Source organism: Ricinus communis, chromosome 1 (assembly GCF_019578655.1).
Source record: "Ricinus communis isolate WT05 ecotype wild-type chromosome 1, ASM1957865v1, whole genome shotgun sequence".
NCBI classification, from domain to species: Eukaryota; Viridiplantae; Streptophyta; class Magnoliopsida; order Malpighiales; family Euphorbiaceae; genus Ricinus; species Ricinus communis.
In genome coordinates this window covers 35,261,611-35,287,021 of record NC_063256.1, presented here as the reverse complement: position 1 = coordinate 35,287,021, position 25,411 = coordinate 35,261,611, and the positions used below count along the sequence as shown (strand labels likewise).

Genomic DNA, 25,411 nt, shown 5'->3' with positions numbered 1-25,411 from the left:
TTTCTATTCATGATTCTGATGTACATGTTTTTATTGATCCTGGATCCACATGTTCATTTATATCACATGATTTTGCATCGCGTTTTCATGGTAATATAGAGGCATTAGGTTATGATATATATGTATTTATGCCTGTTGGGGGTATTATCATAGTAAATACGATAGTGAGATCATGTCCTGTAGTAGTAGATAGTGTCAAACTATATACAAATTTGGTTGTTATTAATCTTAGAGAGTTTGATGTTATTTTGGGGATGGATTGGTTATCAAGAAATCATGCTATTGTTGATTGTAAAACGAAAGAAGTGGCTATGGAAATACAAGGAGAAATGAAAACAGTAATTGTGGGTCAAAGGAAGAGCATTCCTAATTGTTTGATTTCAACAATGACTACATGTCAGTTAGTTAAAAATGGATGTGAAGCATATCTTATTAGTTTTATAAATACTACTAAGGTCAGTCTAGGGGTATCAGACGTTCCAGTGGTCTGAGAATTTTCTAACGTATTCTTAGATGATTTGCCTAGTTTGCCACCAAATAGAGAGGTTAATTTTGAGATTGACATCATCCCTAGCGCGACACTTATTTCCATTACACCATATAGAATGGCTCTATTAGAATTGAAAGAATTGAAGAAGTAATTAGAAGAGTTACTTGATAAAGGTTTCATCAGGCCAAGTACTTCACCTTGGGAGCACCAGTTCTGTTTGTGAAGAAAAAGGATGGTAGTATATGATTATGTATTGATTATAGGCAATTGAATAGAATTATAGTGAAGAATAAATATCCATTGCCGAAAATTGATGATTTGCTTAATCAGTTAAAAGGTGCAACTATGTTCTCTAAAATTGGTTTAAGATTAGGTTATTGGCAACTTCGGGTTGAAGAGAAATCTATTGCCAAGACAAAATTCAGAACAAGGTATGAGCATTATGAATTTATTGTGATGCCATTTGGGTTAACAAAAGCTCTTGCTGCTTTTATGTCACTGATGAACAGGACTTTCCAGCCATATTTAGATCACTTTGTTATTGTGTTCATTGATGATATTATGATTTACTCTAGAAGCCCAGAAAAGCATGAACAACACTTGAGAATTGTTTTACAGATTTTGAGGGAAAAACAGTTGTATGCAAAATTCAGCAAATGCAAGTTTTGGATGGAGGAAACTGCATTCTTAGGGCATATTGTTTCTAAACATGGAGTGCAACTAGATTCATCAAAGATTAAAGCAATCATTGAATGGGAACCACCTAGAAATGTTTCTGAAGTTCGAAGTTTTCTTGGGTTAGCTGGCTATTATAGAAGATTTGTAAAAGTTTTTTCAGTTATTGCTAAGCCTCTCACAGCTTTGTTAAAGAAGAATGTGTCGTTCCAGTGGACTGTGTTGTATGATCAAAATATTCAAGAGTTGAAGAAAAGGCTTACTACTACACCAATACTTGCATTGCCATCTGAAAATGGAGGTTATGTTGTATACACTGATGCTTTTAGGCAAGGACTTGGATGTGTCTTAATGCAGCATGGGAAGGTTATAGCTTATGCTTCAAGGCAATTGTGACTTCATAAGCTAAATTATCCTATGCATGATCTTGAATTAACAGCCATTATACATGTATTGAAGATGTGGCGACATTATTTATACAGGGAGACATTTCAGATATTTACTGATCATAAGAGTTTGAAATATATCCCAACACAAAAAGAGTTGAATCTGAGACAATGAAGATGGATTGAGCTTCCGAAGGATTATGATTGCACTATTGATTATCATCCTGGAAAAGCAAATGTTGTTGCTGATGCTTTAAGTAGGAACACAGTGGAACATTTTTCAAGTATGATTTGTTACAATATGGAATATTTAGTTGCACTTAGAGCTATGAATGTGAAGTTTTATGTTTATGACGATGTTCTGTTAGCCACATTACAAGTAAAGCCTTTGATTGGAGATAAGATTAAAGATGCACAGTGTGAATATTCTTATTTGCAAAAGATGAAGGGTAGAGTACAAGAAGGAAAGAATACATAATTTGTGTTGAAAGATGATGGTGTGTTATTGAATAGAAATCATGTATGTGTACCTGATGTAGGAGATTTGAGAAAGGAAATCATGCATGAAGCGCACTATGCACCTTATGCAATGCATCTTGGAAGTATAAAAATGTACAAAAATTTAAAGCCTTATTATTGGTGGCCGACAATGAAGAAGGATGTGGCAGAATTTGTGAGTAAGTTTGACATGTCAGCAAGTGAAAGGAGAGCACCAAGCACCTGCAGGTAAACTTTATTCTTTATCTATACCTGTATGGAAGTGGGACAAGATTACTATGGTTTTTGTTATGGGATTGCCGCGTACATTTAACAAGCATGATCCTCTTTGGATAATTATTGATTGACTTACTAAATATGCTCATTTCTTACCTGTGAAGCGAACGGATTCACTTGATAAGCTTGCTGAATTGTATATTTCTGAGATTGCTAGATTGCATGATATGCCTATATCTATTGTATCAGATAGGGATCCTAGATTTACTTCTCGTTTCTAGGAGAGTTTGCAGAAAGCATATGGTACTAAGCTTCATTTCAGTACAACTTTTCATCCTCAAACAGATGGGCAATCAAAAAGAACTATTTAGACATTAGAAGATATGATGAGGGCTTGCACAGTTGAGTTCAAGGGTAACTGGGATGAATACTTACCACAGATGGAATTTACATATAACAACAGTTTTCATTCTAGTATCGGTATGGCTCCATATGAAGCTTTGTACGAGAGGAAATGTAGAAGTCGAGTATGCTGGGATATTGAAGGTTTAAGACAGCTTGAATGTCCAGAATTGGTACAAGAAACAGTGGATAAAATAGAGATAGTTAAAAATAATTTGAAAGTAGCACAAGACAGACAAAAGAGTTATGTTGATTTGCACCAAAGGAAAATGGAATATATTGTGGGTGATAAAGTTCTCTTGCGGGTATCATCATGGAAAGGAATATTAAGGTTTGGTAAATAAGAAAAATTGAGTTTGAGATATATAGGGCCTTATGAAATTATTGAAAGAGTTGGACCATTGGCATATAAGTTAGCATTACTTATAGAGTTGTCTTCTATTCATGATGTTTTTCACGTTTCTATGTTGAGGTGATATAGATCAGATCCTAGTCATATTATTCAAGAGCCAGAGATAGAAATCACAGAAAAGTTGACATATGTGGAAGAACCGATAGAAATTCTCAATCGAAGGGTTAAGCAATTGAGAAATAAAGACATTCCTATAGTCAAGATTAAGTGGAGGCATCATTCACCAAGAGAAGCAACTTGGAAAGTGGAAGAGCATATGGGACATAAGTATCCGCATCTATTCCATAGTAATGTTGGTGAGTTGTTAAAATTTCGGGGACGAAATTTCTTAAGAAGGGGAGATTTGTAACGCCTGCATTTTCTCATCATACATGTTATGTGCATTTACATTTAATCATTGTGCATGATGGTATATTAATAGTATTTATATTTTATAAGAATAAATATATATTAATTATAAGCAGAGAATAAGAAACATGATATTAGATTATTAATTTAAATAAGTTGATTAAGTACTTGGTTTATTTGTATTAAAATTTGGAACAAGAGAAAGGAGTGAAATATCTAGAAAAACTTAAAATTAAGATAGGGTTTTACTAACTATTGAAGGAGCTAAGCTGAAGCTAAAGGATTTGAGCATATTAGCAACCCAAAAGCTGAAATTGGTGAGTTGTTACTTGAGTATTATTAGTTTGTCATTAGGGTTCTTGATTATAAATTGGAAAAACTTCAATTGATGCTTTCATTGACTAATTAAAGGTCTGATTATCATGAATTAGTAGAATATTGAATGACTTCATAGAGATTAAGCTTGATTTAAGTTTAAGTATATCAAGACAGAAAACTGTCAAAATTCCAGCAATCTTGATATTCTGTATTTTGGACATAACATGCGTTATATAAATCCAAATTAACTTATTTAGTGTCTATGAAAATTTTGAAGAGTCCTCTATAACTTTGTAGTTTTGTGATTTTGCTAGTTTTGCCGTTTTGGTTGCTTAAATTGAGCAAACAGATCGCTGCTCGGGTACAGCGAGCTGTATGACCCTTGCTCAATAATTTAGGAATAATTGAATTTATAGAAGTCAGAATTGAGTAATTCTTCTTGAAGATGAAACTAGACACATAAAAATATATGTCTATTTAATACGAGATTTTTATATTAAGCCAATTTTGCCCAACAATAAATATAATTTGGCACTAAATTCTGTCCAGAAAACAGAGATGTTAAAGATTAGTTTTATGCTATTTATTTGATTTTAATTTGAGTTAAATTGGTATATAGCTAGATTGAACATGTTTATATGATATTAAGAAAGTAATTGAAAGTCTTAGAGAAAGAGTTAGACCTATGAATTTGAAAGAGGATGATCTTGTAATGCATTAGAACTAGCATTTACATGAATATTTGGAATATGCATGAAATGTGAATTGATGAATGTGTTAACAGGAACTCCAAGGCCTGGAAAGGAAGTTGTGGAGAAAGGAGGTTCTTCCTATGTTGAAGGAATAAGTATATTTTGAGTAAGTAAATATATAATATTTGCTATATTCATATATTTAATCAAATATTCCACGAATGGTTGTGTTTGCTTAATATTATGTTATGTTTGAATGAATGAGATGAAAATGATTGGTGTTGAGTGGAACAATTATTATTGCTTGAATATAATATAAGTGAAATGATTGAATTGTGATGTTAAGTGCGTATGCGCATGTGAATGGTGGATTTTCGATTGAAAAAAATTATATATATATATATATATATATATATATATATATATATATATATATATATATATAAAGCCTTTGAGGCTAAAACCTAGAGAGGCTATAAAAGTGTGTAATGTGATGATGAGGCGGAGTAGCTTACATGAGCGATAGGTGAGGATGAGGTGGAGCAGCACATTAAAAGGGATCCACAAGCCGTGAAAACTAACTATAATTGCTGAATTGTATTTTTTTTATGATGGTTGTAATGAATTGAGTAGAATGGCATGAACTTATGCGTAAATTATGAATCATGGTAAGTTATGTGATTGAGTGGAAATTATATTAAGTATATGTGATATAGATTATGTTGATTATTTATTTACTGAGATGGAGGCTCACCCCTCTCCAAATTTTTTTTTTTCAGGTTTGTAAATAGTAATGCATCAGTTGGTTGTATCCAAAGTCTAGCTTTTAGCAGTTCTGTCAGGTTGGGCCAGTTTTGCGGAGTTTCCTCCTGATGCATTTTGTATGCAGTTATGTAATGTATATAGAAGTTTGCTTTGTAAGGCATAAGAAGATGTTTTGAATACCTGTTAAATGGTGTTTAAGTATAATCATATCTTTATATGTTAATAACCTTGTGTCTTGATTCTTAACAATTTGCATATTGATTTATCTACATATAGTATATAGTCTAAGACACTTGTATGCCATCTGGCAAATGTTTGTTGGTCAGCATTTAATGGGAGTGTGACATTTTGAAAGGTCATTATCTTTTAAAATCTATATATTTGATCCATGTTTATACTATGCAATAAAAAAGTTCTCAATAACACTCTCAATTAAGCTTCAGAATTAATCCTAGAGCCATTATGAGTATATGCATACTGACTTCTTTAGCATCTCTTTCAATTACGATTTTCTTGGAAGTATTTAGATTTCACCAAAAAAAAAAAAAAAGCTACAGACAGGACTTTCTAAAATAAAGAATCTTACCTAAAAATTTAATTGTTGGACCGTCCAAGCTACACTACTTACATTTTATAGAGAAATTATATTAGAGGTTTTTTTTTTTTTTCATAAATGTCGCATAAAATAATTACAAAATTACTCACAAAAATATCCAAAAATAGAATTTCATTTATAAAAATACATAATTTGGTTTTTTCAAATGAAAATATATACATTGAAGAAAAAGTATATATGTTTATTATACTTTTGACAGATAATGAATCTAAAACACATTAATTTTTGTGAAATATTATTTCATTTTGTTTGATTTTGTGATATTAATGATGAATAAATTAATTTAAAATGTATTTTTTCTATTTAAAGATTTGGAGATGTGTTAAGAATATTATATTTGAAAAATCAGATAAGTTTCTATAATGTAAAAGAGAGAGTATATGTTCAATATATATTGAAGAAAAAAGTATATATCTGGTATATTTTTTATGTAAATAACATCAAAAGGTATATATTTAACAAAAAATAGTATATAGTAAATATATGTTAGGTATCTCAATCTTTTCTAAATGAAATAAAATGCAAACTCAAAAAAAAAAAAAAAAATTGAACGACAAAAGGTATACGTTTGCCAAATCATAGTATATTTTAGATATCTAAATTTTTTTAAAATGAAACAAAATTCAACTCAAATGTTCAACATCAAACTCTATATGTTTACTAAAATATAATATATGTTAGGTATTTGTAAAGTATATGAAATTAATTTTATAAAAACGAAAAAGATAAAGAATGTGAAGAATGGGTGCTTCTAAAAACAACAGGGGGTGTTTTTAAAATAAAAAAAATAGAGATATTTTTATAATTATTTATAAAAACAGACAAGTAGTAAAATCTCTTTATTATATTATAAAATTGTTTAGTTTGACTGATAAATTTAGCTAGTAGTTGATTGCAGATAGTTGGTAGCTGATTTATACAAATGTTTGATATATACTTTTGAATTGTTACTGTTAGTATATAAAATAATTAATACAAGTTTAATTTATATTTAAATTATAATGTATAAAATAAAAAGTATAAAAAAATATCAAAAATTCTATTTCTTCATATGGCTGTAATATGAAATAATAAATCAATAGTAAATATGTTTAATTAAATGAGAAATATATATATAAAATAAGAAAAATGAAAAGAAAAGAAAAACATATCCCACTAATCCAGAAAACTAACTCTTTCCTTTCAAGTTTCTTTTTAACTTCAATACTATGTCTTTTCCACATATCAATTTCATATTAAATTAAAATTCCATTTATTATAGTAAATGAAATAGCAGGTTGATGATATAATTTCTCCATTTTGCAATACTTTTTAGAAACTCAAGCATTCACATTGAGTTTAATGAAGTTTCAATAGGCAATGGAAGAGAGACATGAGAAGTGAATCTTGCTCACTTCAATGAATGAGATGAACTTCTTTTTTTCTTTTGCAAATTACTGAAAAAAGAAAAGAAAAATATAATGTATTATACTGAATATTAATCATTTCCAGTTGTAGGTTTCAATTGATGCATGAATCAAAATTGAAGGACATGAACATTTTCCACATGAAAAGATGTACATGTGTCTAATCAATAATGATAATGTTTTCATTTGAAGCTTCCCAAATTCTCAGTTTCTACCTGAGACACCTTTTCTTCCTTCATTTTGTCAAGATTGATGGCAGCTAGCTAAAGGATTTCTCTTACCATTTAAATGTTACTTCTGGATAGAGGGATTTTAGAATTTGTAAATTTAGATTTTATGAATTTTAATCTGGATCAAATATAAAAATAATAAATTTTTAATTAAAATTAAAATTAATTTTTAAAATAATATAAATCTATTAGGAATAATATTTAAAAATTATTATAACAATCCATTATTTTTTTAAAATACTAGATTTAGAATTTTTACCTTTTAGATAGAAAATTAAAACCCTTCAATCTAAAAAATATTTTAAATTTATAAATTCAGATTACCTTTTGACTTATTAAATAATAAATTTTTAAAATTAAATTTATAAATTTTATAAAATTTCTCCTTTAAATTCTTTCAATCTAAAAATGATTTAAAAGGTATAAATCAATTTAATAGTTATATTTAAAATATTAATAATGAAAAATATATTAATTGTTTAATATTAAATTATAAAATTATTTATATTTTAATTATTTAGTATTGAATTATAAAATATTTGCATATATTTAAATATATGTAATAAATTGATGAGTGATAATAATTAATTGTACAAACTCTTTTCTACTTCGGTATATTTATAATAATTGATTATATCACGTGTCATCTTTCTATTTGTTACGTATAAATAATAATTCGCAGCAGCATCAGCAGGAAATATGGCTCCAAATAGTTTTACCATTGATCCAAAAAATTCCTAAGGACAACATAAAATCAAAACCGTCCGATTGCTGCCGCATCAGCACAAAAAGAAAAAAGACAGCCGCCAAAAGAAAAAGCAGTTAACTTTTGGCGGGTCAATCATCATATACAAAAACTTCTCAGCTCTCTCTCTTATTTTCTCCATTTCTGCAATTTAGATTAACAACAAAGAAAAAAGAAAAATGGAGTCTCTAAATCATAACAAGAACATCAATGATCATGAGGGTAGTGTCACTAGGTCATCATCGGCTCTGATCTTTCTAGGCACCGGCTGCTCCAACTCTGTCCCTAACGCTTTGTGCTTGATTCAGCCGTCGGATCCTCCATGCAATATATGCTTGCAGTCCCTCTCCGTTCCACCTGATCAAAATCCCAACTACAGGTCCTATTTCCTTTCGTCCTGTGTAAATTTACATGCTTTTATGATTGATGCTAGTGTACTTATTGTGGTTAATGTACAGGTGCAATACGTCTCTTCTAATAGATTATTATAGCGAGAGTGAAGAGAAACACAAGTATATATTAATTGATGTTGGAAAGACGTTTAGGGAGCAAGTACTCAGGTGGTTTACTTTCCACAAGATTCCTCGTGTGGATTCTGTGAGTCCCTTGTGATCTTTTAGTCTCATAACTGCTAATTATTTCCCAGATTACAGGAATGCAGTGGGCATTTTGATTTTCCTAATTATTTGTGATTTCAGTTGGAGTAGGCTGGCTTTAAATGATTGCTTAGCCCCCTCCCCGCCCTATGTCATCATGTTCTCATATCTCCTTAAGGCTTCTGGCAGTTACTAATTTCCGTAATGGTTACTAGAAGCACAAATTAATACTAACCTGAACCATTGGGGGTGGGGGGAGGGAGGGGAAACACTATGTGAAATCAATTTGTGAGGGGAACAAGATTGACCCCTTCATGCTTTGAGGGTAACCTCAAAAACATATGTATGTAGAAAAGCACACCAGAACTGGTTGATTGCTCTAGCAGGCTGAGCAGACAAGAAAGTTGAAATATTACATAAGCTTAATTGAGATTTCAACTGGTTCCACAAAATATAATGCAATATCCTATATCAGCTGCTGATCCTTCACCATGTTTGATAAAAAATATGTAATATGCATGTGTGGCTGTTTGTTAGTAACTAGCCTTCTAGGATTTTAGAGAAATTGTAACATGCTTGAACTGACAATATCTTGTAATTATCTCACTCGTGAACTCCTACAATTTTAAGAACACTTGATTTCTGCATTTATGTTGCATGCTTCTGCTTTACATTAATGTTATCTATACCTTACTTCATAGAGACCCTCTTTTTTTTTTTTTGTCCGGGAGTACTAGGACTAATTTGGTACAAACTGCAGATTATTTTGACTCATGAACATGCTGATGCAGTTCTTGGTCTTGATGATATACGCACTGTGCAACCGTTTAGTCCTACAAATGAAGTTGATCCAGTCCCCATTTACTTAAGCCAGCCTACCATGAACAGGTAACCTCATGATTCCTTATCAGCTGCATGCATACAACATTTCAACATGTTTTTTAATCATCAAATATACTGTTCACTGCAAGAATGTACTTTTAATATGGTCCTTGTGGATGATTATTATGATAAATAGATGCTTCAATCTGTTAATGGTTCTTTGGCATGAATTCTGTCATTGTAGTTTAGGAAATGAATTTAGTTGATAATAAGATGGTTCATTTTTAACATCAAATTAACATGCTTACTAGGTGATTACACTGATGTGTGTGAGTTCCAAAGGTTATCCTTTATAGTAGTCAGTCAATAAATGACATATGGTAATGAGTTGAGAAAAATTGAGGGTTGAGCATCTAATAAGATTGAAATCTAGAGTGATAACAAAATAAAAACCATTAAGATTAGTTTAATACTTCTTTTAAATCATTTTTTATAGGAAGTGCTCAAAGTGCAAGAAGCCCTTCCAATTTGACAGAGTTTTGTGTTTTTCTTCCACTTCTGTTGTAATCCTCTTTCTCACTCACTCAAAGCAGATGCTTAGGATGACTATTTCTTTTACTTATTCAAAGACATTTTTCATTTTTGTGGTAAGAATAAAGTTTGAATGTTGGCTCACTGACCTTTAACATGCCACACATTTACTTTGTCTGCAATAACTGAAATATGAGTTGGCTTATATGATCTAGTTCGTTTAGAACTCAAGATCTCTTGGTTGCCTACTTTTACTTCTATATATATGAATGACTTTTTAATGCCTGATATGTAAAAGTACTGCCAAACTTAGCTAGTTATTTATTAGTGAACAGCAAGTTAGACTTTTAGTCCATAGAACTAAGCCTGTGGAATTCTACATTTTTTTATTGTTACATTTTTCTCTATCAAGTTTGAGCTGAAACCTAACTTGCAACTTTCTTGACCTCTGTCTCCTTTTTACCTTTGAAACAGCATTACTTTGAAATTTCCTTACTTGATAAAGAAAGAATTAAGGGGCCAAGAAATAAGGCATGTTGCACAATTGGAGTGGAAGATAATTGAGGAAGACTGTCAAAGACCATTTGTTGCTTCTGGCGTACAATTTGTTCCTTTGCCAGTTACTAGTTCTGGAACTCTCTTTTAAATGCACACACATGCTAAACAACACATACTGGACTGTGTCCTTGTTTCTCACATATTAATACAAACACAAGCACTGTTACATTTGGTTGTTTCTTATTTTTTGTTTTCTGATGTAGGTGATGCATGGTGAAGACTATGTTTCCTTAGGTTTTCTTTTTGGTGAGAAAAGTAGAGTAGCTTATATATCTGATGTTTCACGTTTCCCTGCTAGCACAGAGTATGGTGAGTATCATTTATTCAACCTGCTTGCCATGGCTTTTGTGCTTTTTATTTTTTTGCTTTGCACAAGTAATGAGTCTCCCAAGTACCATAAATTAAATCGGGATTGTTATCTTGTTGGTGGAGACACATTCACCAGTTTCTCAGGATATACCAAGGAGAGGACTAATATCTGGATAATACGACATTATTTATAGGCTATTCTTTTTATTTTTTAAAATTTTGTTCTGCTAATCTTGGCTTTTACAGTAATTTCTAAAGCTGGGGCAGGACAGGTGGATCTTCTTATCTTGGACACCTTGCGCAGGGTCAGTTAAATAATTATGTTTGTTCTATGTTCTTGATCACACTTAGTTATATGGGAAAAAGTTAGTTTAAGCAGCAGTTAAGGGTTCAGATGTCCAACAAAAACTGTCAGATTCTGACTCATTCTTCTACATGCATTTTGGCATGCACAAGTGCAGAATATGCTTGAACTGCAATTAAATAGTGTCTGCAAATTATTGCAAGTATGATTATTGCAAGTATATGAACATATATTTGACCTGTCTTGAATGACCTGACGAGACTAAGGTCCAAATGCAAAATAAAAAATCCCTATTAAAAAAGAAGCTTGCATTGGTAGTATAATGAAAAATCAATTATAAGATGTTAAGATTGTGACTTACAAGCTATCACCATTGTGAGTCACTAATTGCAAGAAGATAACATTTGAAACTCGCCAAAATTGGCCCAATATTAAATGTGTTTTCTGCACATTGATGATGTCCTAGTCATGTAGCAAGGATGGTTGGTTTAAATTGAAGATTAGACTTTATTTTGTTTGATCAATAGATCATGTGGGGTATGGTATTATTTGCCCAATTGGATAATGCATGTCCTTCCTACACTTCAAAGAGGCCTTCTCAGTTTTGTTCTTCCCCTTATGATACTATGATTTGTGTTTGGCCAATTTTCTGTTGCCATTCTTTCCGTGTTTTCTGATAATTTAAGGAACTAATATCTTTGATATTTTGTTTTCTTGTTCTCTGCAGAGTGGATCCCATAATGTTCACTTCTGCTTGCCTCAGGTACTTTTTTACTCGGTATGATTTGACTTTTCTGGAATATTTTAAATGCCGAAATTGCCACTTCTATATGCAGAGCCTTGAAGCTGTAAAGAGATTATGTCCAAAGCAAGCTCTCTTAATTGGAATGGGTCATGAGATTGATCATTACAAGGACAATGTGTTCCTAGCTGAATGGTCTAAAAGGTGTAAAAGAAATTTGCTCCCTAATGAATATGGTCTCACTGATGACATGAATTTTGAATCACGAATGACATGATTTGGCTGTTGATTGAAGTTTATTTACTAAAATAAGATCATTTCACCATAGTTTGGTGGGATTATGATTTTGAGTTCTAATTTATCTTCTTTTATTTCTCTAACTTGGTTGAAAGCAGAGGCAACTGAAATTTTTTGGTCATTATTTGTATGTAGGGAAGGAATACCAGTGCAGCTTGCATTTGATGGTCTGAGAGTAACTATAGACCTTTAATAAGGTAAGCTTGTGTCCTCAAAAGGCAAACATTTTTCATTCATTAGTGAAAGTCATGCATTTAAACAAAATTTATTAGTGGCAAGATTTGAATTCATAGTTGTCAAATTGATATGTGAATTATCCATTGAAATATTATGTTTTATCAGTGGAAAATTAGTCGAATTTAAAAAAAAAAAAAAAAAAAACTATTTGGGGATTGAGGAAAAAGAGATGGGGATAGAACATAAAGCAGAGTGTAAAACTATATGAATATTATATAAAGGGAAATTATTTTCCTAGTATATTATTTAAATAATAATAATGGTAAATTTTCCAGTTCAAATAAACAGATTTGCTTAAGTTTTTGTTTAGTAATCACATGCTTGAATGGAATCATTTGATTCCTAAACTGAATCAAATGGCACACTTTAAATTTTATATAGAATGTTTCTAACCTGAACTCAAAATCCCTTCCATCTCTGGTCTCTCCAGCATTTTATGATATCCGTATTAGCAATGACTAAATTTTGAAATTTACAAATTTCCTTTTCTATTTTCTGTTTGCAGGTCGAGATATGACTATCGATTATCACCAGATAAATAATTTATATTTTCTAGCCTATGCTAATGGGAGGCATAAACAACAACAAAAAAAAAAAGGAAGAAGAAAAACTGTTCAGAATACCAGCAGCTCATATTCAACACATGAGACAAACTTTTCAAACAATAGGAAGTGCAGGAAGTATGAGTATATTTGAGGGGTTGCTGATATCAGACTTGCTCAGATGTTAATCTCAAAGATTTGATATATTACCTAGTTAATAAAATCATCATATTCTAGATGGAAATATTTACATTTCCTTGCTCATCTTATTCGCTGTTTGTTTCATGTTGAAATCAAGGGGTTCCCTCCAGCTTAAAATATATATTATTGTATGAGACCCTTGCAGTTTCACCATCCTTCTTTCACATTCAAATAAGACTTCTGCACTAGTGTTTCACCAAGCAAGCAGTTCCTGTGAACTCGGACAGTTTCAGCGGTCGCAGCCTGGAATTTTACTGTTTGTATCAATGTGATTTATTTAAATTTTGTTAGTTTTAAGAACCTGTCTCTTTCTACTGCAATGAAGCATGTAATGTTCCACCCTTGGTCTTTTGACTGATCAATGTGAACTTTGACTAACAATGGACACAAAGAAAATGACTAATTGATAAGCATTCTTTCTTCTATTGTAATTAATCTATTATAAAATCAAGGATCAGTCCAAGCACAAGAATGATGGAACAATGCAAGCTCTTAAAAAAAGACTAGTGCTTCCCTCTCCCCTATATTTTAAAAGCAAGTCAATGGCAAAGTAGGTAGACAAGAAAAATCCCCATGAGAATTTGGGTTCTTTTTCCCAAATTCAAGCCTCCAAACAAGTATCTTTTCCACCAAAATATCAATTACTCTTTTAGCGTTTGTTGTTCTCTTTGATGCTTTATTGATCATAAATCCGTTCAAGCCTATTCATAAAATTTCTTGTGTGATGCAATTTTAGGTGAGAATAGTAAAGGTTATTTTTACTAAATTCTGAAGTTTATATTGTCTGATTATACTTAAAAGAATGTTCATGTCCAATCTTTTTTAACTTGTTCATCTTCTCTTTCATGCTCTATTAGCAGTTGTTTGCATCAAGTTCAGCAATTTTTTTGGCTATTGTCCATGATTGAAAACCATGAATAATCTTTTCCATGAAGTTATTCCTTGAAATGAAAGTAAAATACATTCTCTTTTGGATTGTTTATTTTTGGGTTTTTACTGGACATTTTTACTTTTGCTCTAAGTTCTGTTTGTTCATTGCTTTTGAGCTAATTTATGGTTGTTGGTTTGTACTGAGCTCATTAGCTAATTTTATAACTCTTTTATGCATTTTCTTTCTTGATTTTTTCTAAGCTCAGGATCATATCTGAATATGCAACAAGAATTTTTCTTTGATATTTTATTTAGGTGTATATCAATTGTCCATCTTTGGCTACTTTCCTCTAAGTTGTGCATGCATTCTTCAACTGATTACATTGGCTAGTCTTCATTGAATAATTTCTTTCAACAGGAGAAACATTTTCTAACACCTTCATGTTCTTCTGAGGTCTGTCACCTTTTTCAATTCACAATAGGAGCCAAGTAAGATACTCAGTTGCAATGGAGTCTCAAAATCTTACCCAAAACAGCATTCCTGATGCTGTTAGATCAGCTCTGATCTTTCTTGGTACCGGGAACTCTAACACTGTTCCCCATGCAATATGCTTGATCCAGCCATCGGATCCACCTTGCCATGTTTGCTCCCAGGCCCTTTCCGTCCCGCCCGAGCAAAACCCCAATTACAGGTCCTGTCTCCTATTTCAATTGCTCTTTATTCTTTGAAATAAAAGGAAGTTTAATGTGATCTTTATTGCTGGTTATTTGAACTTCTTTTTGGTGCTATATCAGCATATTTGGTTGCTTAGAATATTCCGGAATGAGAAATTGAGGTGTCTGTGTTTTGCTTAATTATTTTGTATGTGCAGGTGCAACACATCCCTTCTTATAGATTATTACCAGAGTAAGGAGGAACACAAATATATATTGATTGATGTTGGGAAGACATTCAGGGAGCAAGTCCTTAGGTGGTTTACTTTCCATAAAATTCCTCGAGTTGACTCTGTGAGTTCACCCTAAATGCTACTCTCAATTCATGATTGATTCCTTGACCAAAACCTTCTAGTACTTGATGAAAACATTTTCTCATATTTCATATATAAAATAGTCTTGACTAGTTAGTATAAGGAATTGAAATAATTTTGAAAAGGCTATCTGTTAAGTGTATAAGGTCATCTTAAATCAATAAGTGGAAGTTTTTGTTGCTGTTGTATCTTTTTCTTTTTAATATATATATATATATGTATACACAATCTGGAATAAGGTATGATTAGGAAATGGTAACCATGACTATCATCATAAAATTTGGTCTGTCTGATGGAGCATTGCATCAGAAGAGAAACAATCCAGGCAGCTCAAAGTAGATGACAGTTTTCAGGGTTCTATTGGGTTGTTTTGGATATATGGTTAGTTTAATAAGAGTTTATAGAGATCTCATTAACATATGGTAGAATGGGAAGGAGAAAAACTTTTCTGGAAGGGAACATAAGAAAGCACTAATAACCACTTTGACAGAACATTCTAGGTCTCTTTCTGATATAGAATGTAGATAGCTTTTTGACTATTCTAAATTATTATTTTCAGGTGTAACAGATTACAAATAATTCTTTTGTGTCATGTTCAGCTATCTCCTCAAGAGTGCATTATTAATTTTTTTAACATGTTTAAATGATCGATACGGGGAAGGATGTTTACTAAATGCCAATATGCAAATCCATCTTTGAATTGGAGAACCATGCTCTCTCCTGTGATTTGAGACTAATCTCAAAAACTAAATCCAAATGTGATGATACAGTTGGTATAGCTACTTGGCTTTTAGAGAAATCTTAACATGCTTGAGCGGTGACATCTTGTAATCAGACTGCTTTCTTATAATTACGAGCAATGTATATAGATTCTTTTGAACATGAAATAAGGAAAATGTTAACCATCTCCTGTGAAATCTTATAACAGAAGTCATTTCTCCTGCAAATATTCACAAGGTTCTGCATTTTTATGATGCATGCTTGGGCTAAACATAATTTCATTTCTCATCTTGCTTCATACCTGGTGCTTTTTCTGGAAATTCAACTGCAGATTGTTTTGACCCACGAACATGCTGATGCTGTTCTTGGTCTTGATGACGTACGTGCTGTACAAGGATTTAGTCCTACAAATGATACTGATCCTATCCCCGTTTACCTAAGTCAGTTTTCCATGGATAGGTACCTTTGCTATTCTTATCTGGCAGCAAGCATTCATCTTTTCAACTAGTTCATTGATTAACATTTGTTCATTTGTTAGGATGTGGATTACTTGTGGTAATAGTACATTCATGTGATGTTTTGTTCTGTTAATGGTTCTTTGTGGTGAAATCTGCATTTATAAAATTAGAATGAAAATCTTTTAGTTCATTAAAAGATGTTTCAAGTGTAACATTAAACTATTACGTCTACCAGATGATCACCTGACCAATGCTCATTTCAAAGATTATACTTTCAAGTAGCCAGATGATAAATGAGCTGCGAAGTCAACTTAAATGTTGAATATCTAAACTTAACCTCAAAAAAAGGATCAATTAACTAGGACTCGAATTCCTGTGAAATGTACTGTTACATTATTTACTTTAGAATTTGGCGAGTCGATGTGAAAAAGTTATTTTCATAATTTGGGATCAGCTTTGTGCCTGAAGTATAAGAAAGGCTCTGCCAAACTCATCTGATTTTATTGATTGATGTCTGACATTCATGATTTATTATTACATTTTGTCTACTTACTGCAATATAGCCTATCACATTATTTGATGTTTGTTTATGTTTTGTTTTTAAAACAGCGTTGCTCTGAGATTTCCTTACTTAACAAAGAAAAGATTGAGGGAAGGCGAGAAGAAAAAGCGGGTAGCGCAGCTGGATTGGATGATAATTGAGGAAGATTGTCAGAGACCTTTTGTTGCATCAGGCCTACAGTTTGTTCCTTTGCCAGTTAATTGCTCTGGCAATCTCTTCAAAAAATGCAGACACATGCACGGCCGAACACACTACTCCTATGTATGCTTATTTCTTACACTTGTTTTCTGATGCAGGTGATGCATGGAAAAGACTATATATACTTGGGTTTTCTCTTTGGCAAAAAAAGCAGAGTGGCTTATATATCTGATGTTTCACGTTTTCCTGAAAGCACAGAATATGGTAAGTTCACCCTATACACAAGTTATGGGGTCTATTAAATACTGTGAAATTGTTAAGCTGTCTTACCTTTGAAGAAGCATTTGCCAGTTTCTGCTGTATATGTTAGCCAGTCTTGATTTTGCAGTAATTTCAAAAGCTGGGGCTGGACAGTTGGATCTTCTTATCTTGGAGGCTTCGCGCAAGGTCAGTAACAGAATTATGTTTTCCTGTGCAGTCTTAATTCACCCTGCAATAATTCTTATAGATTGGAAATTTTAAGCAGCTATAACACTTTGATGTTCATCCTTCTCCCGTGCATTCTGACATAAATTGTTCATACCATGCATGAATTGCCAGAAAATGAGTCTCTGTGAGATGCAAACACCTGTGTGCAAATGCATTTTCTTCAGGAAAGTAAGCTGTTTACTATAGATGCATAAACTAATTAGGATAATTTTCTCGTCTTTTCTCTGCAGAGTGGAGGCCCTGGTGGTGCTCACTTTTGCCTTTCTCAGGTTTCTTCATCCCTCTAGTCAACTGTTCATTTCTGGAATAATTTAAAAGCTTCTGTTTCCACTTATGCTGACTAATCTGCAGACCCTTGAAGCTCTGAAGAGACTATATCCGAAGCAAGCTCTTTTAACTGGAATGGGTCACGAGTTTGATCATTACAAGGACAATGAGTTTCTAGCAGAATGGTCTAAAAGGTATAAAGATTTGTGATTGACAATCGTAGAATCATTAATGACATAATTTTGAGTCACAACTGACATGATTTAGCTGTTGAGTAAGATGAATCTACTGAAATAATAGCATATGGAATAGTTCAGCAGAATTAAGTTTTTGAGTTATACTTCTTTGTTTTGATAATCTTAATTGAAGACTAAGAAACTGACTTTCTGTTATCACTATTCTCATTTAGGGAAGGAATACCAGTGCAGCTTGCGCATGATGGTTTGAGAATTCCTATAGATCTATGATTATTTCAAGCCAATATCCTTGGAAAGTAATCTGCCATGTTAGTCAGATTATTGTGCTTTTTACATAAATTGGGATCATACTCTTTGTTAATTATGCACTAAATCAAACATCCCTTGCATGAATCCTTTTTGACATATTTGTCTATCCTTTATAAAAGAAGAAAGAAAATTATCATTGATCAATCTTGCTAAATGAGATTTCAACTGTGGATATAGAAGTAATATTATTAATGTTGAAGACTTTTACTAGATTATCAGATTCGGGTCAAATCTCAAATCAATTGCGTATAAACAAACTGAAAAATCTTTTACATGCTGTGTTTGGTTGAAATAAAATCTATGAATTTATTTGCAAATTCAAAGTTATGTGCTTTAAATGAAAGGAAAGTTAATTTATATTCTATATAATCAAATTTGTGTGGAATTTGTTATAGTTAAACTAAAAGTTAATTTATATTCTATATAATCAAATTTGTGTGGAATTTGTTATAGTTAAACTAAATTCTAGCAAAATAAATAGAATTTTTAAATAAATTTTACATTAATTTATTAATATATTTCATAATATCAAAATGTTTCTTTTAATTTTATGATGGTGAGTAGTAAATTAACTATATAATAGTTTAATGGTTCAACGATTCATACAAACAACTATCTATATCTCAAAATATCCTCGGAACCTCATAGGTTGAAAAGAAAGAGTGTGTGTATCAGAATTCTAAAGTAAACCAAGTCTAGTGTTTGTGAGTTACCAATTCAGAAAGCCTGGTAACATGCTTGCCAGAACAAACTCTCCCATTGGATCTTCCAACATAACAATTGATGGCACGCAACTTTAGCAGTCAATAAATATGATGAAGGTTTTCAACCTGTCACAATAGATTAGACACAAAGACGAGAGAACATTTAGATATAGCCAACTCAAGAATCAAATAAATCAGGACATATACACCATCAAAGCAGCCAAGTAGCACATTTGTTATGCCTAATAAGAGCACTAATATGTTAATATGCATAAAATGTGTGGCCAAGACATGAAAGACTTGCTCCTGTATATTTGTGTCCATGAGCAATCTTAGGTGGATTATAGATTACCCAGTATGTCATGCATGATAAATTTTAGATTCCTTCTAGCATTAAGCTAGTCTATTTAGGTGCGACCTATTAAAGTGGATAAACTAAAATTCACCTCTAATCTTAGTTCTGGCTGTTGATATTTGTCACCTGGTAATTATTAAGTAGGTAATAAGTATCAGATATGATAACTTTAACCTATCGAGATAGTTATCTTGTCTTCTTCCTCTATTATGGTTTAACAAGCTTGATGTAACTGATGACATCCGTATACATAAACCTCCAATCCATGCTACATGATCTAAATGGGTCAATCATCAATATGCACTTTAAATCCTGTAGTTGTCTCCTCTCAAAAGAAATCCTCCAATTGTTTTGCTGAATTTTTCAGTAAGTAAATGCACAAAAAGAAAAAGGAAAGGTGCAATGACACAAACAACTTATTTTGCTATTTGTAGAGCTGATAAGATATATGTTGAAGACCAAAAGAAAGAGAGTTTACCCAGTTCAGACACTAGTGACCAAAGGCCAAGGGACTTAAGGACCAAGGGGCATTGGCCTGTACAGTTTTCAGCTGTACAGACAAGTCATCATAGGCCTGCAAAAAGGAAAAAGGAGCAACCTTTCTTCCCAAAGAAAAAAAGGTCGCTTCAACCATTCCAAATCAAGAAATTAACATTGACATAGATCATAGGAGCTATCTAGGTAGTTTAAAGACCGTTATAAGCTCAACAATGTATTCATCAAAGTAATCACCAACTGTAAATCTTAGAATACTCATTTGTAAAGGTTCATCATTGATCATTGAAATATAAACACAATTTCTACATGGTATTAGAGCAGGTTTAACCTGTCATCATCTACCCCAACCACAGAAAATCAAAATGGCTCACAATGATGTTTCAAAAATAATCAACATTGTGCTAAAAGGTAACCAGAACTACTTTGAGTTATCTAGGTTAGTATACATCAGTTTAAGCGGCAGAAAGAAGTTAAGGTTCATCACAGGAACCAAAAATAGACCAACACTTATCAATCCAGGGCAACCAACCAAAGAAGAAATAGAGGAGATTGAGGAATGGCAGACAACCGACCACATGGTCATGTCTCTCCTCACAAACACAATGGAACCACGGATCTCACAACTGTGCATGTTACTAGAATCCTCACAAGCAATTTGGGGAAAAATGAAAAGCCTATACGGCCACGAGCAGAACTTTGCTCATATTTTCAATTTAAAACAGGAGCTTTCACAAATTAAATAGGGAACAAAATCAAGCACAACCTATGCTACAGAAGTTCTAACCAAGTGGGAGGAGTTGCAAAACTACCTCCCACTCACCACAGATCCAGAAGAAATCAGAAAGAGAGCCGAACAAGATTTGATTTACACTTACCTGGGGGCCTAGATTCTAGTTACGAAGCGCTGCGCTCGCAAATCCCGACCTCGGTAGAAAAAGAACGGCGGCGCCTTCATTAAGGAAAGGTAATCTGGTAATCTTATTGTCCAACTCCCTCCCGAAGATTGATGCCGTCATAGCCATCCTCCAACAGGAAGAGACTCGACGCATCACGATGAACGCCTCCAGCCTCGACAACCCAAAAAACCGAGCGTTTTTCTCATGCCACCTCGACCCCAACGAAGGTACGGCGAGGCGCTGCATCTGTCGGCGGATCGACCGCTGTCAAGGCGGTCACACCCATGACAGATGCTGGCATCTCCACCCTCAACTGCGGCCCCTTCATGGTCGGGGTGAACGAGGGACTCATGCAACCAATAAGGGTCGCGGCGGAGGGCGAAGGGAGAAGGGGGGAGAAAGACGGGTTGGAGGCAGCTGCCTCGCAAACCCTAGGAGTTGGAAAGAGGAGAGCCGCTCAAAGGGGGGGGCGGAAACTCTAGAGGAAACACAAATGAAGAAAACGGGTATGTGGGCAACATATGCCCTATAATCGGGTCGGGTCCAACTAAGAGATCCGAGCCCACAGATAGTTGGCCCAGGCTCGAGCCCAGTACCTCCCTTCAGTCCGGCCCAGACAGTTGGCACAGGCCCGAGCCTAGTAACCCAGTCCGATCCGGCCCAGAAAACTGGCCCATCTCAGATCCGACCTGTTTTGCAGCATCAACTCGACCCGATCATGCTGAAAATTTGTAACTTTCCCAGTTCATTTCTCAGCTCCAATCACTTGTAAATCAACAACAGTCTCATGGGTCAGGTTCAGTTTAACTCTCAAAATTATTCTAATTTTTTCACTCTAAAGATTGGATTATTGATTCAGTGCTCGACCACATGACATAGGACACAACAAAAATATAAAATTTTATTCCCATTGAATCTTAACATGTGGCAATTCTGAAATGGTGACCAAGCCAAAATTTCCGGCTATGGCACCTCCACCATCTTCCGTAAAAATATTATGATATATTATTGTTACCTGATTTTAAATCAAATTTATTATCTGTTGGAAAAATTACTTGTCATTTAAATTGTAATGCTATTTTCTCACAAACTTCAATAATGTTTCAGGATCGCATCACCGGGAAGATGATTGGTGAGGAATATTTTAAAAATGGCCTTTACTACCTTAGAGACTCCACCACCCATTGTCTTGCGTCAAAAAGTCCGGTCGATCAAGGGATGTTGATGCATCAACGTTTTGGGCACCCCTCCGATCACATCCTAAATAAACTTTTTCCTTACAATTTAAATTCTGGTTGTTGCGATATTTGCAAATTTTCCAAACATACGCGATTACCTTTTCCTTTATCTACTAGCAGATCTAAAAAAATGTTTGAGTTGATTCATTCTGATGTTTAGGGACCTGCCCGAGTCACCTCTTATAATCATTTCCGTTATTTTGTCACGTTTATTGATGATTATTCTCGAACCAAAAATAGACCAACACCTATCAATCCAGGGCAAGAAACCAAACAAGAAATAGAGGAGATTGAGGAATGGCAGACAACCGACCACATGGTCATGTCTCTCCTCACAAACACAATGGAACCACGGATCTCACAACTGTGCATGTTATTAGAATCCTCACAAGCAATTTGGGGAAAAATGAAAAGCCTATACGGCCACGAGCAGAACTTTGCTCATATTTTCAATTTAAAACAGGAGCTTTCACAAATTAAATAGGGAACAAAATCAAGCACAACCTAAGCTACAGAAGTTCTAACCAGGTGGGAGGAGTTGCAAAAATACCTCCCACTCACCACAGATCCAGAAAAAATTAGAAAGAGAGCCGAACAAGATTTGGTTTACACTTACCTGGGGGCCTAGATTCTAGTTACGAAGCGCTGCGCTCGCAAATCCCGACCTCTGTAGAAAAAGAACGTCGGCGCCTTCATTAAGGAAAGGTAATCTGGTAATCTTATTGTCCAACTCCCTCCCGAAGATTGATGCCGTCATAGCCATCCTCCAACAGGAAGAGACTCGACGCATCACGATGAATGCCTCTAGCCTCGACAACCTAAAAAACCGAGCATTTTTCTCATGCCACCTCGACCCCAACGAAGGGCTGCGCGCGAGGGGAGCGCCTGCATCTGTCGACAGATGCGACCACTGTCGAAGGCAGGGTCACACCCATGACAGATGCTGGCATCTCCACCCTCAACTGCGGCCCCTTCATAGTCGGGGTGAACGAGGGACTCACGCAACCAATAAGGGTCGCGGCGGAGGGCGAAGGGAGAAGGGGGGAGAAAGACGGGTTGGAGGCAGCTGCCTCGCAAACCCTAGGAGTTGGAAAGAGGAGAGCCGCTCAAAGGGGGGGCGGAAACCCTAGAGGAAACACAAATGAAGAAAACGGGTATGTGGGCAACATATGCCCTATAATCGGGTCGGGTCCAACTAAAAGATCCGAGCCCACAGATAGTTGGCCCAGGCTCGAGCCCAGTACCTCCCTTCAGTCCGGCCCAGACAGTTGGCACAGGCCCGAGCCTAGTAACCCAGTCCGATCCGGCCCATAAAACTGGCCCATCTCAGATCCGACCCGTTTTGCAGCATCAACCCGACCCGATCATGCTGAAAATTTGTAACTTTCCCAGTTCATTTCTCAGCTCCAATCACTTGTAAATCAACAACAGTCTCATGGGTCAGGTTCAGTTTCTAACTCTCAAAATTATTCTAATTTATTTCACTCTAAAGATTGGATTATTGATTCAGGTGCTACTGACCACATGACATAGGACACAACAAAAATATAAAATTTTATTCCCATTGAATCTTAACATGTGACCGTTACAAATGGTGACCAAGCCAAAATTTCTGGCTATAGCACCTCCACCATCTTCCGCAAAAATATTATGATATATTATTGTTACCTGATTTTAAATCAAATTTATTATCTGTTGGAAAAATTACTTGTCATTTAAATTGTAATGCTATTTTCTCACAAACTTCAATAATGTTTCAGGATCGCATCACCGGAAGATGATTGGTGAGGAATATTTTAAAAATGGCCTTTACTACCTTAGAGACTCCACCACCCATTGTCTTGCGTCAAAAAGTCCGGTCGATCAAGGGATGTTGATGCATCAACGTTTTGGGCACCCCTCCGATCACATCCTAAATAAACTTTTTCCTTACAATTTAAATTCTGGTTGTTGCGATATTTGCAAATTTTCCAAACATACGCGATTACCTTTTCCTTTATCTACTAGCAGATCTGAAAAAATGTTTGAGTTGATTCATTCTGATGTTTAGGGACCTGCCCGAGTCACCTCTTATAATCATTTCCGTTATTTTGTCACGTTTATTGATGATTATTCTCGAACCACTTGGCTCTATTATTTAAAAGGAAAAAATGAAGTTTTCACTTGCTTTTAAAACTTCTACAATTTCATCCAAAATCAATATATTGCCAATATAAAATTTTCCGTTCTCACAATAGAACTGAATATATTAACAAAATTTTTTTAGAATTTTTTACCCAACATGGGATCTTGCACCAAACTACCTGTATTAACACCCCTAAACAAAATGGTGTTTCCGAACGGAAAAACAGGCATCTTTTTGAAGTCACCCGAACCTTACTCTTTCAAAATAATGTCCCAAATCATTTTTAGTCTGATGCCCTCTTAACCGCTACATACCTCATCAACCGCCTACCTAGTGTGAAATTAAACCACCTCACTCCTCTAGAAATTTTGAAAGGACGGAAAATCGAGCTTGGTCATATTCGAGTTTTTGGTTGTCTCAGTTTTGTCCATATAAAAAAAAGCCATAAATTTGACAAAAACTCGGTTAAAACTGTGTTTTTAGTCTACTCTTCTGAAAAAAAGGGCTACAAATGTTATGACCCTATTACTCACAAGACGTACATGTCTCGCAAGGTCTCCTTTGCCGAAAATGAATCATACTTTCCCTATGATCCAATCAGTACCACTGGGTCCCACACATTATTATTTCCACATGATATTTCCATGTATGATAGTCAAATGCAGGATGCTCATCTCGAGAGGGAATCCACTCCAGACTCTCCGGTAATTCCTTCAAGGGGAGAAACTGGAGAAGAGCCACATGAAGAAATTACCTTACGAAGATCTACTTGATCCACTAGACCCTCTGTCAGGTTAAGGGACTATGTGTCCTACAAGGTATCGTATTCGATCCAATACTTCATCTCTTATGAGTCAATATCAAGTCCGTATAAAGCTTATTTAGGGAGTCTTACCCATCACATTGAACCCACCTCCTTTTATGAAGCTAACACCAATCCCAAATGGTGTAAAGCTATGGAGGAAGAACTTTAAGCTCTTGAAAAAAATGACACCTAAGACCTTATCCTCTTGCCACCAAATAAAAAACCGTCGGATGTAAATGGGTATATAAGATAAAATATAACCATAATGGAACTATTGAGAGATATAAAGCTAGGCTGGTAGCAAAAGGGTTCACTCAAACCTATGGGGTGGACTACTAGGAAACTTTTGCTCTTGTAGCCAAGATGAGCACTGTTCGTATTTTATTATCTGTTGCTACTAACTCAGGATGGAGT

At 34.2% G+C, this 25,411-nt stretch overlaps 2 protein-coding genes across 5 annotated transcripts; both read left to right on the top strand.

The window, feature by feature from the left end:
* The first annotated feature begins 8,267 nt into the window (after positions 1 to 8,267).
* LOC8281952 (putative hydrolase C777.06c) lies at positions 8,268 to 13,399 on the top strand. Of its 2 annotated transcripts, XM_002531386.4 has the most exons (10): positions 8,270 to 8,578; positions 8,658 to 8,796; positions 9,556 to 9,683; positions 10,623 to 10,767; positions 10,910 to 11,015; positions 11,262 to 11,320; positions 12,047 to 12,082; positions 12,156 to 12,265; positions 12,494 to 12,555; positions 13,101 to 13,399. In XM_002531386.4, exons 1-9 carry the CDS (start codon positions 8,379 to 8,381, stop codon positions 12,549 to 12,551), a joined length of 981 nt encoding a protein of 326 aa, XP_002531432.2. In that variant the 5' UTR covers positions 8,270 to 8,378; the 3' UTR covers positions 12,552 to 12,555; positions 13,101 to 13,399. The 2 variants fall into 2 exon arrangements, with proteins under 2 accessions (XP_048226444.1, XP_002531432.2); XM_048370487.1 differs by lacking the exon at positions 12,156 to 12,265 and having other exon boundaries at positions 8,268 to 8,578.
* A 285-nt stretch (positions 13,400 to 13,684) lies between these two features.
* LOC8281953 (putative hydrolase C777.06c) lies at positions 13,685 to 22,071 on the top strand. 3 transcript variants are annotated; one of them, XM_048370498.1, is made up of 10 exons: positions 13,685 to 14,074; positions 14,627 to 14,900; positions 15,081 to 15,216; positions 16,288 to 16,415; positions 17,024 to 17,171; positions 17,273 to 17,378; positions 17,503 to 17,561; positions 17,834 to 17,872; positions 17,955 to 18,064; positions 21,937 to 22,071. In XM_048370498.1, exons 2-10 carry the CDS (start codon positions 14,716 to 14,718, stop codon positions 21,956 to 21,958), a joined length of 933 nt encoding a protein of 310 aa, XP_048226455.1. In that variant the 5' UTR covers positions 13,685 to 14,074; positions 14,627 to 14,715; the 3' UTR covers positions 21,959 to 22,071. The 3 variants fall into 3 exon arrangements, with proteins under 3 accessions (XP_048226455.1, XP_048226454.1, XP_015582240.2); XM_048370497.1 differs by lacking the exon at positions 21,937 to 22,071 and adding an exon at positions 18,280 to 18,514 and having other exon boundaries at positions 14,691 to 14,900; XM_015726754.3 differs by lacking the exon at positions 21,937 to 22,071 and adding an exon at positions 18,280 to 18,514.
* Positions 22,072 to 25,411: the final 3,340 nt, after the last annotated feature.

What these genes read in the sequence shown, in the direction of transcription:
- LOC8281952 (XM_002531386.4), top strand. Translation starts at nt 8,379, where the DNA reads ATGGAGTCTCTAAATCATAACAAGAACATCAATGATCATGAGGGTAGT. An exon ending in TTCACTTCTGCTTGCCTCAG is followed by an intron (nt 12,083 to 12,155) that starts GTACTTTTTTAC and finishes TTCTATATGCAG; the next exon opens with AGCCTTGAAGCTGTAAAGAG. An exon ending in CTAGCTGAATGGTCTAAAAG is followed by an intron (nt 12,266 to 12,493) that starts GTGTAAAAGAAA and finishes ATTTGTATGTAG; the next exon opens with GGAAGGAATACCAGTGCAGC.
- LOC8281953 (XM_048370497.1), top strand. Translation starts at nt 14,716, where the DNA reads ATGGAGTCTCAAAATCTTACCCAAAACAGCATTCCTGATGCTGTTAGA. An exon ending in TCCTGAAAGCACAGAATATG is followed by an intron (nt 17,379 to 17,502) that starts GTAAGTTCACCC and finishes TTGATTTTGCAG; the next exon opens with TAATTTCAAAAGCTGGGGCT. An exon ending in CTCACTTTTGCCTTTCTCAG is followed by an intron (nt 17,873 to 17,954) that starts GTTTCTTCATCC and finishes ACTAATCTGCAG; the next exon opens with ACCCTTGAAGCTCTGAAGAG.